A 17,594-nucleotide genomic window follows, 5' to 3' on the forward strand; every position below is an offset into this window, starting at 1 on the left:
TGTCCTAAACTAAGAATATTTAAAGGGAATCAGCTTTTCTAAATATGATGTTTTTTTAAAAATGAAAATTCCAGTTTTACATGTGACTTTATTGCAGCACTAATTACAAAACATGCGTCGAACAAATCGCGCGGTAAAGTAGTAGATAATTTCGGTAAAACTCAAGGCGCTGCAGCCCAGGAAAAATCCAACAAGACCGCCGATGTAAACTGAAAGTGAAATGCGAGCGTTCTTAAGTGAGTCGGAAAAAGAGGGTAAGAGGGAAAACTCACCCAAAACATCTGCGAAGGAGAAAAGCACTTCCCGCCGAAGCTGCAATTTGGGTATTTGGTTTTCAGCAGTTAATATAAAATGATTAGTTAAAAAACTCGCAGTAAATAAAAACAGAAATAGTTCAATAACGTATTAAACTAATAAAAAGATGTTCAGTTGTATGAGAATTATCAAGGCAGTTTTGGCTCTTTGCTTGATATTTTAAAAATCTTTGAAGAAACATTTTACTTATTAACAAATAAAATAGATTATTTTTTACCTGCATTTTCGGGTGTTCCAAAATACCCCACTGCAAGTTGGCTCCCAAAAACCAGACACGCGAGCGCTGAGGAAAAGTCGGAAAATAGAGGAAATGGGGGAAATACATAATGATACTGTATACGTATAAGATAAGAGCAACAAAAGCGAAACGGGAACAACATCATCATCAGTATGCTGGTAACAAGGCAAGTAAGCAAAAATTATTATTAAATGTAAAAACTTTCGCCGCACACAGCGCGAAAAAAAGTTAAACAAAACTTTTGGTTTTGTCGCCCCCTTTTCGTACACCTCATCCCCAAAATAATTGCATATTTCAAGGCGCCCAGTTCCTGCAACTTCTGCGCTTATTATTTTTTATAGCCCCGGACTACAATTTTGATGTTTGTTTAAGGCACAAGCCCCCTGCCCTCCCCCTATCCGCCTCTCCGGTTCTCGCTCTACGGCGGATTTTCCTCAGTTTTCCGGGCATTTTTCCACTTGAAATGCGCGACGCAGCGGCGTCTGCCGTTGCCACTTAACGAGCGCTAGATGGCGCTTCTGTTCGCCATAAACATTTTTACAGTTAAAGTTTACTTTATATTTTTTAATGGGGGATTTGCCATTTTTTCATTTATTTTTATTTTTATTATTATGTGCGATGTACTTACGTAGGATTGCACAAAGAAGTTGGAGTCATCGCAGTTGGCCAAGCAGTTGCAATTGATTTTGTATTTGTCCGATTTCAACGAGATTATCTCGCCTGGTTGGTAAAACAAAAGGTTAATAACAATATTCAAGCGTAATTATATTTTAAGCGGCAATAAAACATGTAATATTGTTCTGAAAATCAGTATTCCATCAAATTTAATTAGTTAACGCAACAGTTTAATTGTTAACTGCAATGCAATGAGAGGAGCTTCAATATAATGTATTTACTATTATATACCACACTTAATATTCTTATGAAAGACAAGCTTTTTGTTGAACACATTTATCCAGCTTATCAACGTCAACCTGTCCGTAATCTTGTCTCCGCCAGCAAATGACTTCCACCTTTTCAATTACGCAACAGGTTGTCTATTTCAGCCTTGACTTTTGACCACCCCACCACCCCAAATTAAATTATGGTCACGTTCGGCGGAAATTCGGTCCATTTTTTTGTATTCCGACGAAAAATGTAAATCGAATTTCCGGGCCACGATAAATATTTGCATGTTCCGTGGTGCGGTGGAAATTACTCACGTTTAATTTTGACCAGGCATCCGATGCCCTCCAGTCCGCAAACAGGCAACCTCCGGCCATTTCGCACTGCAAAACATTGAAGAAAGAGACGAATGGAGTGCATTGGAGCGAGACAGATAGTGGTGCAAAAGTTGCCACTTAAACTACGAGTATTTAAGCGCTTTACGACCGAGTATGCCGCCATAAAACTGGCCAGCTCTGATGCATCCCCGTTCGGCGCATAAAAGTTAACTTTAATGGCCGGCCAATTAAGTGCAACTCTGTGTGCCGAAAATATGATTATAACCAAGTAGTAGTATACCCACAGCGGTTCCTGTAGAAGTGCGGAACGCAGCCGCAGACCCGCAGCGCAAAGAACATCCTGCACTCCGAGAGACAGAGGCCAAAGCTGTAGATGGGCACCGTCATCATGTCCTCGGCCTCGTAGTTGAAGCGACAGCTCCTCTGCTTGGTGCTGAAGCTGTCCAGCAATAAGTACATAAGAAAAACAATCAGTACTTAATAATGAATCATATAGAGAGTGTTATGGAGACTCACGCTCTGGCCTCCTCGTTGGTGAAGATCTCCAGGGCGATGAGCTCCACGGTGGTGTAGTCACTTTCCGGGAATGTGTACCTCTGCTTCGAAATACTCGGAATATCGCCGGCACCGTGGAAGTAAACATCGTAGGCCGTCGAGAGGTTGATAATCTGGGCGTAGATCTCGCCGTCCAGCGGATGCACAGTCACCCGGTCGCCGTGGTCCATGAGGCTCCACTCCCCGGAACGCCAGTAGCTGCCAAGTGGCCGAGGGTAGTAGCAATCAAATCAGGAGCACTTCCTGGCCAACAATTACTCACTCGAAGGAGTTGTAGCGTGCCACCATCGAGTTGACTGAATGGCAAATGCCAAACTCCGTTTGCGTCTCGTAGATGAACATTTTGACGGCGGCGCCACTGCTGATTTCCGGCTCGAAGCCCCATTTCAATTCGTAGAGCAGGTCCAAGTACTTGGTGCTGGGTATCCCATATGACTTGTTCAGCGGCAGTGTCTCCAAGTTGTCGTAAGTGAGGCTGGCAAGTTTCACAATAAAATCGCGGAAATCCTCTTGATCCTCCTCGGACAGAAATTGTTCGGGATTGGCGCTGTAAAAAAGAATGTGCAGGGGTAAATGCACTTGAATTTCACATGTAATTCACATGTTTAGGCAACTGCAGCTGCACGTACAGTATGTACTCCTCCACTTTCAACTCATCGATCCGCTTATGCGGACACACCGTCAGCGATGGAAAACTGGTGTTCCAGACCAGCTTATTCCGATCCATGGATATAACCATTGGCGAGGTCTGAAAGCGATGCCAAGTGCGTTTGCTCAGCGAAATGATGCTGAATAATGCCACGCAGATGAACGCCAGCCAGAGGACGCTAAAAAAATTGTAAAAAATTGTATAAAATCGGAGTGAAAATTCCCAAAAAAATGCGCGTCACAGTCGGGGATGATATATGGAATCGGGCGAATAATTCGCACTGCTGTTGTGTGTGCATTGTGGCGGAGGACATAAAAATCTATTGCGTGTAAATTTTTTCTGTAAGCACTATGCGAAATATTCGCGGCGAAAGAATTATGGCCAACTCAAAGACGACGAAGGAGGAGTCAATGAACGCATCAACGCTTTTGCAACCCTTTGCTGGCTTTTCTTTCTTTCTTTGGGTTTTCCCAACAACAACATCGGCTTGAACAAACTGGCAAGGACACAGACAGAAGTCGCCGAAAATCCTTTGCAGCATTTCCCATTTCAGGCGACTGCCTTCTACAATGACATTTTGATGCCAGCAATGGCTCATAAAGCTCTCAGTGCCCACACACACACACGTACATTCGGCTACTTGGCTTTTAATTTTCCCAAACATTTTCCAGCTCCTTATTATTTTTGTGTGCAGCTTTTCGCTCCTTCCTCGTTGGATTTTTCGGTTTTTTTGTAGTTGGAATTTCCTCTCTGACAGCTGAGTGCTGTACTTTGTCTAACACCACAAAATTCCTTTTGGACATCGCATATGACAGACTCATTGTCATGCCCACACCCATTCGCACACCCATTTTCCAGCACCCATTTTCGCATTTCCCCCCTCCGCCATTCAACTGCCATTTTCCATCTCGTGTCGGTCTGGCTTGCAATTTATGTATTTGCTTTGTTTCATCATCTCGACACTCATATGCATAAAATGTGTGCGTGAATGAGGCTCAGTGATGCATGTTGGATGTCGAATACTTCTCGTTTCTAAATCGTGCATCAAGGGTTGCTTTCTTACTTTGTTGGGGATTGGTGGATTCTTCTATGTGGGCATTCACATTCACATAGTTTCTGGCTGAGGTATGCAGCTGAAATGTGTGTGATACGGGATTAATAATGTCAAAATGTGTAATCAAAAAACTCTCAAATATTTGCGAAGCTACTTTAAAGGAGAAGAGAGTTTACAACGTTTTAAAGGGACTTTCATTTCGGGGACTATTTATTTTTAATAGAATACCTTTGCGTCAGGTATCTAAACTGAATTATGCTCCTATGCTTAAATTTAAAATAAATTACCTAAAATAATTGTAAGCTAAACTTAACTGTTTTGATTTCTAGTTTTATGCTTTTTAAAGAAGGTATTTGATTTAGTGTCTGGAAAGTAGAGTTGCCACTTAAATTGGGGGCTTTAACCCCGTTCACTATTTGTGAAATTTCGAATATTCCAATGCAGGGAAAATGGCACCTAGTTCATAGCCCTCGAAAGCCCAATGCCCTGCCATAGATTCCCATCAGATTCCCCTTCCCCCAGGAAAACAGTGCCCTAATCCCGTGTGCATCCTGCGCCGCTGCGTGTTTTGCATTACATTTGCAGTTTTCGGTTGTGGATTATGCAATTGTGCACCTGTCGCTGCCACCCAAAAGGACGAGGGGGTGGTGATGGTGGGGTGGAAAAGCCCTCATAGTTACCATATCAACGCTTGTGAAATTGAGGTTATCACATGTCAGCGACACAGACTCTTTCTCTCCGGTTTATGCATTTCCACCTCCCTTTTTCCCCATCTCGTTTTGTACGTGAGCGGGTGCTTTTCATATTTTTTTGCGCAACTGCTTTGGATTTTGAGGGTGAGGGTAGAGCTTAAGTCGGGCTGGTGATGGAGTTCTTCATAGTCCAGAAATTTGTGCGTCACAAGCTGATTTCTTGCCATAGCAAAGCATACTTTCCATTTATACTTTTCTTTCCGGTTGCATGGCGAAATAAATCCGAACTGTGCCAGCTGGAAGTCGTCAAAGGAATAAATTTCCCGAGAAAAATGTTCTACAAATGTCCAACAAATCATTTTCACGAATTCAGCGGGGGGGAAAGTGTATTAATTAAGCGGGGCTTTGCGTGACCGCCTTCGCTTCATCTGGACTTCACCTTAGCCCTTCTAAACTCACTTCCATTCTGGGAAACACCTGTCAGTTGGACTTTGGCTGTGGCAGAAACTAACAATATTTGTAATTGAGCTTCATGATTTTTGCAGAGACTGGGAGACTGGCACTTGGAGAATTCGAAGTTGTGTTTGAAACTTGCTTATTAAATAAATATATGCTATAAGTTATAAAGTTACACTAATCAAAGAGGTGAAATATAATTGAAATATTTATTAACTTAATGTAGCATGAATACTATTGTATCCTTTCCCGGTTTCTCTCAGTGCCTGCTTGGCCCTGTCCTTGGCCTGGCTGTTATCCACTAATTAACCCTCAGCCGGCAGCACTGACAGATTTCCCACGAACCACCACATCCGCCTCCGCATCCCCATCCGCATCCACATCCGCATCCTGAGCCCCATCCACTCGACTACTGTGGTGGAGTGTTGCCAAACGGAAAGGGGGAAAGGTAGCGGAGAATCTCCCCCCTCCCCCTACTAGTGTGTGTGTGTAATCCTGTTTGTCATGTCATGTCAGTTTTAAGGATTTATTGCACCGCACAAAAATACAAATTCCAGCAACAGAAATATTACTTCAGACCACAAGATCCACCTTCCCCCATCGACCACATAAAACGGAAGATATGTACGAGTATGTAGAAAAATGTATTTCGCTTCCAGAAGTTTCATGTGGGGGCTCTCCCCCTCAGAACAGCCACGTTATGAATCCGAATTGGTATCCGAATCTCTGCACGTGGCCATAGTCGCCGGATAGTCCTTTTTAAGACCCCGACTTATAGTTTGGTATCGTTTTAGTTGGCACTTTACGGTTTCCAGGCGGCGAACTTTGGGTATCCTGTGCAAAAGTTAAGCTGCGGTCGCTGCTGCTTTCTGGTCGTAATGAGGTTTAACTTTAATTTGCCTGGTAAATTAATTGAGTGGAAATGTTCCCACACCAAATGTTTGCCCAATAGATCTAGGTTAAGGGAACTTGGGGTTCTGTTATTTTATCCCACTTTAGTATTACTAATATTTACTATAGCAGTATTCTTGCGGTGTTAGTTTCAGTGAGTACTGTCCTTTCTCTAAGAGCTGATGAGGAAAGAGTGAGTGTCCATTGTGTGTCCAATTCCATTACCCAATATCCTTTGACGAGACCCAGTCATTGCAAATCAAAACTCACCGTTCGACGAAACTCAGGCCCAGTTTGGCCAAATAAATGAATCCGTGTATGGAGGAGCCCTGCAGGAACTCGATTATGAAGGCCTGTCCTTTGGCCAAACAGGCCATCCTCCGATTTGGCCCCTCCAGGACCTCTTTCTCCTGCTGCCCCTGCTGCCCCTGCTGCCCCCGCTGCGCGTGATCCTGTGGCGGTGGCTGCCACAGTGGAGGACGTCGAAAGGAGCGAATGCTCCTGCCTGCTGCTGGCTGATTAATGGCCACGTTCCCGTCATTAGCTTTTGCAATTGTTTTGCTGCCCGTGCTGCCATTCGGATTATGCTGATGTCTTTGACCGGTGCCGGGAAATATCAGCAATCCAGGACCCGGACCCAAACTCCTCCTATTGTCCTGCGGGGGGAGCAGGGAAGCTGTCGACGACGTCAGCAGCGAGTCGCTGCCGGATGCGGATCCTTCGTTCTCCGGCCAGCTGCTCCTGCTCGACGAGGATGCCAGTGTCCTTGCCGCTGCTGACGGCGAGCTGTCGTCGATTCGCGGTTGCATATCCTTGGGCGCTTCTGCAAGATGCGATTAATTGATGCAGTTTTAGAAAGTAATTGGGTAAAAATGTATTATAGTGTATATAATACAGTTAGTTACAAATTAGTAGCCAGTTATTGTATGCTTCGCTGGTATAAGCCCTTGTTACATCGACTCCCATTTCCCGAACGGAGCTGCCAAAATGCGACATCAGGGAAAACAGGGAAAACGCCACAGTAATCGCCTGTCGATGCTCCCCGGTTAATACTACACTGCAGTACGGCTTTAAACATGTACATAGCTCAGAAAACCCACGCACAACCAGTGGGTGTCCACTGGCACAGTGATTACGGCGGAAAACTTCATAATTTGTCCGCCCCGTGAGCATTGTAACATGGTTAAGCTCTGATTTTATATCACCACTGCCGGGTTCATTAAAATATAAATATGCCGCTTTAAATATGTTTTTGCGGTGCATCGGCAGGTCGCAGGAGGCAGCACGCAGGACGCAGGACATGGCCAGCCAGGACAATAATAAATCATCATCGGAGGTTTTAATGCGCTGTAAATTATGCCTGATGGTGGACGCAGTTCGGCGAGTGTACGAGTAAGTCCATGGGATGACACAAAATGCAATCAATGCGCGTGAGTGTATTCAACTTGAATGGGGATCGGATTTATTCCTTTGGCTGCAGACGCATCATCATCATCAGCGTCATCATGGAATTGTGGCCGAGCATTAACTTAGTTAAGCATTTTCATTCACTAGTGGATGACGTTGAAGAGATTGCGATTAATTGGTAATTGGATGGCACAGATATTAAGATGATTTCCACGCCGAGCTGAGTGGCTTTTGTTTCGCCTTTTTTCAAAGTGCGCGGTCAACAGTTTACAATTCATTTAAGCGTAATTGAACACAAAGTAATGTTTAATGATGCGCTTTTCTTGTAACCAGTTCAGTATGTTCATATCCCTTAATATTTAAACTTAATATTTTTTTTTGGGCATATTTAACTCTTTGATTTTGGAGCAGACTTAGTGCTGATCGCCTTCAATGGGCTTTCGGGATCGAAGCGCCAACCAATAACGCCGCCCGGGGCAATCAGCAAGATGAGCTGGCACATCAAAGGCTTCCCCCGAGTGTCCAACTGCGTTCTTAAAACTGGATTAAAATTTCATTTAAATTTGCATTTAAATGAGCGTCGAACACTCAAAGTAAATGACCCCATTCAGGCCCAGACCCTTTGGTCCGACTCAACTGAAATCCACTCCACAATTCTGCTGGGGACAAAGGTCCAGACGCGAACTTGTGTTTTCCAGACCCAGACATGGGCGTTGTGCCCCCTTTCAGCCCCATGCACATGGGCAACATTAAAAGGGATTTTATTTCTTCCTTTTTTTTTTTTTTTTTTTTTGCATTTTTCAACATTTTATTGCGAATGCGACTTCTCCCAGGAGTTGATTACCTTTGGCAGCTGATACGTGGGGTTTGGCGGGGTGGCATTTTATTTAAATATATATATGTATATCTGCATATATATGTACTGCAGCTATGGCAGGCAAGTCTGCTGCTGGCACTTTTAATGGATATTGTTTAAAAATGTAATATTTTCCAATTAAATAAAGGCGTTTGCCTGACCCTCGGCAGCACCCGTGGCGAACCCGAATCGAGTCGATTACCAAACGTTGGCTATGTTCTTTTTTTTCACATTTTTCCTTTAAGAATGTACATGTGCGTTGTACTTTCTGCCTTTTCCATGTTAATTAATATTGCAGAAACGCTTAAAGGACATTTTAATTGGCCTTCACTTTGTGGGCCAGGCGAATTGTTATTGAGCAAGGAGTAAAATGTGCGGGGATTGGGCTGAAAAATAAAGTCAGCTGGCAATGAAAATACAGTTTACTGGGCTCTTAACCTTCTCAGCGGGATTGTAAAGGAAATTGAAAGGCAGAGCACAGAACGAGTTGAAAATGTGGTTTATATTTTACAAACAAAAGTATATTGTTGATGTCATAAGAATAAGGTTTTCGAATTGATAGCTTTGATTTTCAGCTAAACAGACCAGTTTGTATCATCGTACCGCAAAATAATCTATTTTCTACATAATGCTACACAAATCTGCACTTTTTGCACCCCAACCAATTCCGGTCAATTTATTCACACGCAAATCGAACCTCTTAGCATTGTCTCAAGCCAAGTTGGCTGAACCAACATTTGCCTCGAAACTATTGCTGTTGTTCACTCGTTGAAATAACAAATTTTCCAATTTATTTCTTGATTTATTTTCACGCCAATTTCTTGGCTTTTGTGTCCGCCCTCAGCAACATGGCCTGACATTTGTTTATTTATTTGGCTTCATGTTTTGTCTTGTGCCATTCCTCTTCATTGTTTTCCACAGCTTCTTCGCATTTCCCCCTTTAGCGTGAAATCACGAATGAATGAATGACTGGCCCGGCAAACGCCATGAATATTCATGGGCCATGCCACCGAACCGAACCAAACTGAACCGAACCGAACACGAATAACAACGGTAACAGGACCAAGCCAGAGCAGTTGGAGATGTTTCTCCAACCAACAGGACCAGAAACAGGAGCAGGAGTCTCGGCAAGGACTACAACTACAGCGTATAGCTAACTCAGCTTGCATTTCCGCTGAATGCGGCAACAATTCGCAGAGCCATTTCGCTGTCCACAGGCGGCAGTTACTCAGAATACCCTAACCAATCGACGGCACCTTCAACTTTATTGGCATTATGAACCAATAATATAAGTTTTAAAACAATTCGAAATAGCCCAGAAACATTTCTGTTCTTATGCAGATCTTTGGCATGTTAAAGTACGCTGCTGTTTAGTAATTGTTTTAAACCTTTCTTTGGCCTACTACCTTTTGTAGGGTATATTCCATTCGCTTTGCTTTCAGAAATAATATCCTTGCTCCTTTGTAGACGCTGCGCTTTGGCTGCCATGTGTTTGTGTGTTCGCAGATGTTTCTTGGCAAGATGCTGCAAATTGTTTGGGTTTAGATGTTGTGCTGGCTGCAGCCACTGGTATAGTTATTTGCACTATTTGCGAAACAGTGGCTCCGAGTGGCTAGGAGCTGGGAGCTTGGAGCTTGGAGCTTGGAGCTCGGTGCTCGGTGGTGCTTGGTGGTGCTCGGTTGGTGGTTGAGGGCTGCTGGTTGGTGTTGTCATGAGCAGCCAACATTTTGCGGCTGCATGTGCAACAGTTTCTTGCCCGCCCGCAAAAGTAGGCAATGCTTTTTGCACTCGCATCGAACAAAGGGAAATTTAATTAAATGCACTTTCCCGCTGCCACTGCGAAAATGTTGCGGCAACTTTCCCCGGACGCACCACAGATTTACCTTCACCGCTAATACTCACTGCTCACTGGCTCCTGGTCACCGCTCCCAGTGGACTGTTCACTGTTGGCCGACGAGGCGATTTGCTTTAAATGCAGTCAGTCCACCGGCGGCATTTGACTTTTGTATGGGATTATACACAGTGAGAAATTCATCATAGAATTTTTACTTTCTGAGCAAGGTTGAGTAATGATGAGGTCATCATCATAGCTACTTTAAAGCTTATAACTAATAACTAACTAATAAGACTCTGGAACTGTTTCAACATCGAATCCTATTTATGAGAAGTAACAAACGATAGCACATTTTCGCTCAGTGCTTCTTCATGAGAGTCTTGGCAGCTGTTGGGCGATTTCGAATTTGGTCACTCGTTCTCGGACTGATTACCCTTTGGACAATTTGGCATTTGTGGCCCGAAACACGTAACTCCGTTTCCGATTTCGATTCTTTTGATTCCGCTCTGCAGCCGACTGCTGATTGTTTTGTTCTCACTCAGATTGTATTGATTTTCCCCGAATGCTAATTACCGCCACTGAGTAGAGGAGAAAAGTCGGAAAAGTCACTAGTAGGTGGTAGTTTGTTCTGTAATTGTGGCCAGATAATATAGCTATCTGAATATCAAAAGGTTTTCTAGGTAGAATTCACGCAATTAGTTGTAAAGTATACTCTACACACAAAGTTAGCAGTATATATTTCTATATATATCTATAATCTACATATGATGATATGTATGTATATGATATGTATAGATCTAGGTTTATTATCTACGCAATAGAAACAATTTGTAAAATGTCTCCGCCACTTTTGAAGCACCAAAGTAAATACCATTTCCATGTTATTTATGACACTCTCGTGAATCGCAGCCCATGTTCCTGTTCCCCCAGCAATAATCCAATCAATTTGATAACGCCAAATTAATCATATCCCTGCAGTCGATGGAAGCTGCTCCCCATACACACAATGCTCCACCGAAAAGCACAGCCACCCACTCGATTCGGCGGTGTTTCAACATTTGGTTTCGATAATGGGGCAAACACACAAAGTTAGACCATTAGGGTGGCACCGCCCCTTTTTCCACCACCCACCCCCCAGATTCTTGGAGTTTGCATTCGAGCTGCCTTGGCATGGGATGAATGAAAATCAAAGCTTTCTGGGCACTGCAGCTGTATAAATTTTACATTTGTTTCCTTTCAATTTAACAATGTGTACTTTTGGTATTGTTTTGCTTTTTAGCGTGTAAAAAGTGGAGTGGTTCGCTGGAGTGGCTGCTCTCGCTAGCCATTTCTCTTTTGGTTCGGTTTTTTCGCCTGATTTCGCAATATTTATGATTAGCAATTTATTATTCATCATTTTCGAGTGTGCAAACAGCGAGCAAGGGGCGGTGAGTGGAGCAGAGCTATGATGAGCTCTAATAACTCTTGTGGGTAAAATTGTGGATTGGTGATTGGGGGGAGCCGACTTTGCCCCACCATTAACTTGCACTTAATTTGATTAACAAAAGCCGATGTTTACATGCGCCGAATGCGATGGAAATCTATCATAGCTCGGCTCAATGAAAACTCGCAGGATCCCGTGGGGAGATAATATCCTGGCGAGTTGTGCCTGAGCATTTTATCAGCGAGCTTAGCTTGATTTGTGTGCTCTGCAAGGAGTTGGAAATACGTGTGAGCATAAAGAGGTTGGAATGCCTATTATTGCTTGCATTACTTTCTTTTTCATTTTTGAATCTATTAATATTTACTTATTTAATAAAAATAAAACCTGTTCCCAATCTGCGAGCTGCTTGCAATATTCAACCGCAAAGAACTGCAAACTGTCAGCAGCATGTGTCTAAAAAGTATGGAAATAAGTTATATGAAATGCGGCTATAGAAATCTCGAGGAAGTGGGAGTGAAACAAATCGCAGCACATGTTGGCATTAGCTTCAAATTACGCACCAGTGCAACAGCAACAACGGCTCCAGGATATCAGCACATTCAGGCACCAGGACATCCAGGACAAGCAGGAAAAGAAGTCCAGCCAGGGGCGGACTCTGGCAAACAGAGGCAACATTTTATTGATGTTAATTTAATGCAGAAGAAATAAAAAACTCAACGGCGGCGGCGGCGGCGGCCGTGCAACGGAAATAAGAAATTAAACGGAGGCAACAGCGAAATAAAAGATTTGCATATAAACACTTACTCACACACACACACACACACACACTGTCGTGTACGGGGGCACACATATGCAGAGAAAGAAAATAAGTGCTCTCTTTTAAAAATATAAATAATAAATGATCAAGCTTTGATCTAGAAAACTAAACTTGCGAGCCACAAAGACATGAGTTGTCTGCAGCTCATTTCATTTATTAAAAGTAAATATAATATTTAATTGCAGCACAGAAATGAAAATGGAATAGTTGTGACTACTTTCTCGCAGTGCACTCGCATTTATATATAAAGATATTTGCATAACAGACGTAGACCGGATCGGAGCCCAAAAACTGTCATTGCCAAGGTTTTTACATCCGCTTGCCGCAATCATCGTCGCTTGCTCTTGTTGTTGTTGTTGTTGCAGCAAAGGGGCGGGTCCTTGAGAAGGGAAACGTGGCATGCAGAGGGGGAGGGGTAGGGGGTGGGGCTGGAACAATTCAATAATATTTATAGCATCGTCTCATTCTGGAAATGTCCGCGGCAACATATGCAAGTGGATATTGCTCTATTTTCAAGTGGGATTCCATTATAATATTGTTGTAAGTAGCGAAAAGGAAGGTCCTGTACGAAGTACGAAGAGAAAAGGGGGATACATTCGAGTATATTCGAATATATGCAAATCGGAGGGCTCGGCCGCGTTGACACTTTGTGACTCGCAATTTATTGGCATGTGCGGCCAGACAGAGCCACAATCCGAAGGCAAGGATACTTTCGCAGACACTTCCTACTCAGCCAGCAGCCAGCAGCCAGGCAGCCATTTGAGCCGAAATCGAAATCCACACATGACCAAACAGTTAAATGTAATTGCACATATTTAAATTCAATGGGCCCCGTGCCAAAATATGGGAGCATTCAATTTATTACCAAATTGGCAACCAAACGGGGAATGGCCGATTGATGGGCTTTCATGGGCGTTGTTTGGAATCCATTTAATGGCTCCTAAAAGGCGCTAATTATTTAACCACATAAATCAGGGCGAATTTATTGGCAAGTGCTGGCCGAGGAAGAACCAATCATTACGATTGAGCAAAGGAATAAGGGGAAGTCGAGTCAATTAAAGCCAGCCACTTATGGCAGACTATAGTTGGTATTGGGCAGGTTTGCCAACTTCGAATCTAATGGTAATTCTGCAACATTAATATTCAGTGAATCCTGCGTACGTAGCATCAGCTTTTAATCACAGCGCCTTATCGATTCCGGATTTCCAGTAGAAAGTCCAAGATCCTGTCTGGCCGGCAAGCAAATAAAAATGGTCATGCAATATTAATATTTATGCACAAATATTGGTGGGGCCAGGGCAGGGGAATACAGAATACAAGTTTGCTTTATCTAAGTGAAATGCTAAAAGATTGATGACTTTGGCGCTGGGCTTTCCCTGTTTCATAGTGTGTGTCTGTGTGTTTCTGCCACGCTTATAAGAATTTATGGCAATCGAGGGCGAGCGAAACGCTGCGTATACGCAATATTTATATTTATGTATTATGAATCAATGCGAGAAGGCCGGCCAGGGCAATAAGAACAGGAGAAAAGGCGAAACGAGTATAAAAGATGTGCACTAAAACAAAAGGATAACAATAACTTTTCGCAGGACGCGTGACGTGGTAAGCAGCAGGGTAAAAACAAGGGAAAACGATGAAAATCCAAGCTGCTGGGCGGGGAAAAGTAAATGGTTTTGCAGACCTGCCGGGAAAGGTCCATTGGGGCGGATTATGAGTAAGATGCTCTCGATTCGCCGCCCCCCTTAAACAAGCCAGCAACCCAACAAAGAATAAAGAACAGCGCACAGAGCCAAGTCATAAAAATTGCATGAAAATGGGGCCGGCAAATTCGGCCGCCTCATCCGCCTCTTCCAGCGACTCATATGTGGGGGATTATCCGGCGGATGGGATAGGTTGGGCTCCCAAGTGCTTGTCTTGTTTATTTGTTTGGCTTTTACGCCAAAAATTATACTATTACAATCAAGTTTACGATTGCGATTCGCTGCCCCCGTTGAGTGCCAATGAATGCGATGATGGCGGAATACGAACACGATCATTGCCATTCCCACTCCCATTCCCATTCCCATTGCGTTTGTTCCTGATGATGATGATGATTGGTTGGGAATACACATAAATCCAGCTGCAAACGATTCTCGTTGGGGACTGAGATCTGACCATTTGGGCCTTTTCCACTAGTTCAGCTGTTTGAATGAGAAGGTCATACTTACAGGAAGATGATTTTAATCCATACTGCTTTAAAGATATCCGTATCTCCGATTAAAATAGTTTCTGAAAATATATTTGATACAGTGATACAGCTTTTGTGCCGCGATAGAATCGCAGACAGATGAGCCCAGTACTTCCGCCTTTCAAGCTAACGTGTTTGCCCTGCATCCTTTCCCAGGAACTCATCCTTCGCCGTGTTCTAATGTGCAAGTTGACTTTGTGCAATCGCGCGTTGCATGCCACGCAGTTACCCCTCAGTCCGCAGCCCAGAGCCCTTAGCCCCCCAAGGATCCTCAACAGGGATGCGGCAACTACTACATGCAGGCACCAACCGCAGCAACAACAAGGACATCGCCAGCGACAGGATATGGCAAGTGGGCAACTTTGGAGCAGGCGAGTTTAAATTGCCAGAGCTAAAAGGGTTGCCAGCAACAACGCCGTGAAAAACGTAACTTTTTTCTGCTCTCCCCTACGATTTTATTCCCCTTTCCTTTCCCCTTTTTTTTCCCCTTTCTTTTTTTTTGCTGAAAACATCGACAAGCGGCGCTTTTGACTGCCATTACCCACATTGCCACATTGCCACCCCTCGCAGCTTGTTTTTTGTGGCACAAAACTTTGCACTTTGACATGCAGCCACGTGTGCCACGCTGCTATATGTTAAAGGTGTGCATGTGTATGCATGTGTGTGTGTGTGCAACCGAGTTTTCAGGTGTGGGTGTATGCATGTCTGAGTGTGGGTGATAGTGTGAGGCGGTGAATTGAATGAGCTTTCAATGCTGCCTCCGCCAATTGGCCGACAAACGTGTCTAATAGTTCCCAATTGCAATCACTGATTTGTGACTCAAAACGAGAGTTGGATTTTTACTACTTGGGCGAGTTTATTAACACAAGTTATTTGAACAACCAGAGTTACTTACTTATTTGTGGTTGGAAAGCATGAAAATGTATTTATTTCGTTGTATATTCAAAGGCGTCCCTTTGTTTTTTGCATTAAGTTGTTGACTCATTTGCTTAATTTTCTCTGTGGAGTAATCAGCACACAAAATACAGTCATTATAATCAACGAGCTCTTGGTACAGTAAACAGCCTTCTATAACGAACCCATGGGTTCGCGATGCGCACACGTGCGCACACTTGAAAAAAATCTTTCTACTCGCATGAATATTTTAAAGCCCGCATCACACTCAAATTATGATAATGATGGCGTGAGGCGAGAGTGTTTTTGCATATGAGCCAAAGTGTGTGCGAGTGTGTGGGAGTGTGTGGGAGTGTGTGGAGTGTGGCTTCCACAGATGGGGTGTATGGAGCGCTAACGAGCGCAGGTACACTCAGGAGCTCAGGGACAGCTCCCCAGTTCCCCCAGTTTGAGGACTCCCCCTCTGCCCACCCAATCCCAGTTGCACCCCAGCATTGCCCAACTTCCAGCTCGCCAAACGCTATCGTTAATGCATTTCATTAATTCTCATACAATTCGAATGGGCATTGTATAGTATGACCGGGGGTGTGTGCGTGCGTTTAATGAGCACTTTTGTGGCAAGGACTCTGAATGGGAGTGATCGTTAGAAGTCACTTCGAGTGGCAACCCCCATGGAAGGTGACGAATGCACATCTGTCCATAAGCTTCTTTACTTCTTTACTTTTTGTTCAGAAGTTCAGAAATGAGAAACTCCTCAAATGCTGAGGGAGTCTTTGCATACACACTCAACATTGTTATCTGAATTTTTTTGTAATTTACGAAACGTATACATTTCGCAAGTCGCACAGTGATTAGTTATCGAGGTGCGATGACAACGACGGACTCCAACTTCTGGACCAGCTCGTCGGGTGGCCTCGGTGCGGGGCTCATTGCCCTGATCGTGATAATGGTGCTCCTGTGCTGCCTGCTGATCATCTGCCTGCCGCTCCTCTGCCTCTGCGGCTGCTGCGGACTCGCCTGCTCCGCGTGCTTCGCCTGCGGCGATGGATGTTGCGGCGAGGGCGGTTGTTGCGGGGACGGTTGTGGCGACTGTGGTGATTGCGGCGATGGCGGCGATGGGTGTGGCAATTGTGGTGATTGTAGCGGTGGTGACGATGACTGATGATCGTTTAGTTCGGCGATAATTCAAGTTTCCATCGATACATACATACGTACTGTCAAGATCTCTGAATCAAAATCCATAAATTAAATGTGCATAGATATAGATTCACTAGGAGCATACGTATGCTCATTGACAAAATTGTTGTATTGTATAAAAAATAATAAATATTAAAAACATAAATATTAACCATTTATCTGTTAATTTGTAGCAAGGCTACCAGGACTCCAATTTCCAAATTTATTTCATCAAACTCGAAAATAATCGGATTTCAGCAAGCTGCGACTGTACACTTAAAATTTAAAAAAAAATCTGTACCCAAAATCGAAATTCTTAGGCTGCTATGCAAGGAACGGTAAGATGGCTTCACGATATGATGTGATATCTCTGCTCATGCACACTAACTTTCTTTTAGAGGGTTCAATCTGTAGTTGAAATCTTCAAAATTTGCAATTTATTTCCCACAAGCTATGGCCAAGTTGACTTCTATATCTGAGTACGATTATAGAGATCTAGACTTCAACATGACAACTGTGGCGATGCGATCGACCACCGCACCACCGGATACTAACCTTAAGGTCTATGGACTTTTATTCATATTAGTCGTCATTGTGGGCTTCATTGTGGTGTGCACTGCATGTATGGCCCTTCTCGTCCTTTTTGGTTGCATGAAGTCCTTTTTCTGTATTCGCTGTAGGCGGAGTGACGAGTTTACAGAACGGGATCCCTGACTGGGATTAAAGTTGCCTTATCTTAACGGAAAATTGTGCTAATAAAGTTGTATTTTTTGTATGATGTCTAAGGGAATTATTTCTAAAAGTGCCATACGGAAGAGTGACATTAAATTAGTAAGAAGAATTAATGGAAGTTCAATATAACAATAACCAGGGAGAAACGTCAGGAG

General features: G+C 43.6%; 2 protein-coding genes across 2 annotated transcripts; one reads left to right on the top strand and one right to left on the bottom strand.

Annotated features, from left to right (window-relative positions):
- Positions 1 to 99: 99 nt before the first annotated feature.
- On the bottom strand, positions 100 to 6,882 carry LOC122614604. Its single transcript, XM_043789208.1, has 10 exons — positions 6,344 to 6,882; positions 2,961 to 3,158; positions 2,594 to 2,878; positions 2,293 to 2,529; positions 2,061 to 2,215; positions 1,756 to 1,821; positions 1,182 to 1,273; positions 533 to 598; positions 273 to 312; positions 100 to 209 (listed from the first exon to the last, which is right to left on the bottom strand). Exons 1-10 carry the CDS (start codon positions 6,880 to 6,882, stop codon positions 100 to 102), a joined length of 1,788 nt encoding a protein of 595 aa, XP_043645143.1.
- A 10,055-nt stretch (positions 6,883 to 16,937) lies between these two features.
- Positions 16,938 to 17,485, top strand: LOC122614682. The gene is made up of 2 exons (XM_043789299.1): positions 16,938 to 17,045; positions 17,106 to 17,485. The coding sequence occupies exon 2, from the start codon at positions 17,161 to 17,163 to the stop codon at positions 17,419 to 17,421; it is 261 nt and encodes an 86-aa protein (XP_043645234.1). The 5' UTR covers positions 16,938 to 17,045; positions 17,106 to 17,160; the 3' UTR covers positions 17,422 to 17,485.
- Positions 17,486 to 17,594: the final 109 nt, after the last annotated feature.

This window comes from Drosophila teissieri, chromosome 2R (genome assembly GCF_016746235.2).
Source record: "Drosophila teissieri strain GT53w chromosome 2R, Prin_Dtei_1.1, whole genome shotgun sequence".
Taxonomy (NCBI): domain Eukaryota; kingdom Metazoa; phylum Arthropoda; class Insecta; order Diptera; family Drosophilidae; genus Drosophila; species Drosophila teissieri.

What these genes read in the sequence shown, in the direction of transcription:
- LOC122614604 (XM_043789208.1), bottom strand. Translation starts at nt 6,882, where the DNA reads ATGCAACCGCGAATCGACGACAGCTCGCCGTCAGCAGCGGCAAGGACA. An exon ending in GGCCTGAGTTTCGTCGAACG is followed by an intron (nt 3,159 to 6,343) that starts GTGAGTTTTGAT and finishes CAATTTTTTTAG; the next exon opens with CGTCCTCTGGCTGGCGTTCA. An exon ending in ACCAACGAGGAGGCCAGAGC is followed by an intron (nt 2,216 to 2,292) that starts GTGAGTCTCCAT and finishes ATTGCTGGACAG; the next exon opens with CTTCAGCACCAAGCAGAGGA.
- LOC122614682 (XM_043789299.1), top strand. Translation starts at nt 17,161, where the DNA reads ATGGCCAAGTTGACTTCTATATCTGAGTACGATTATAGAGATCTAGAC.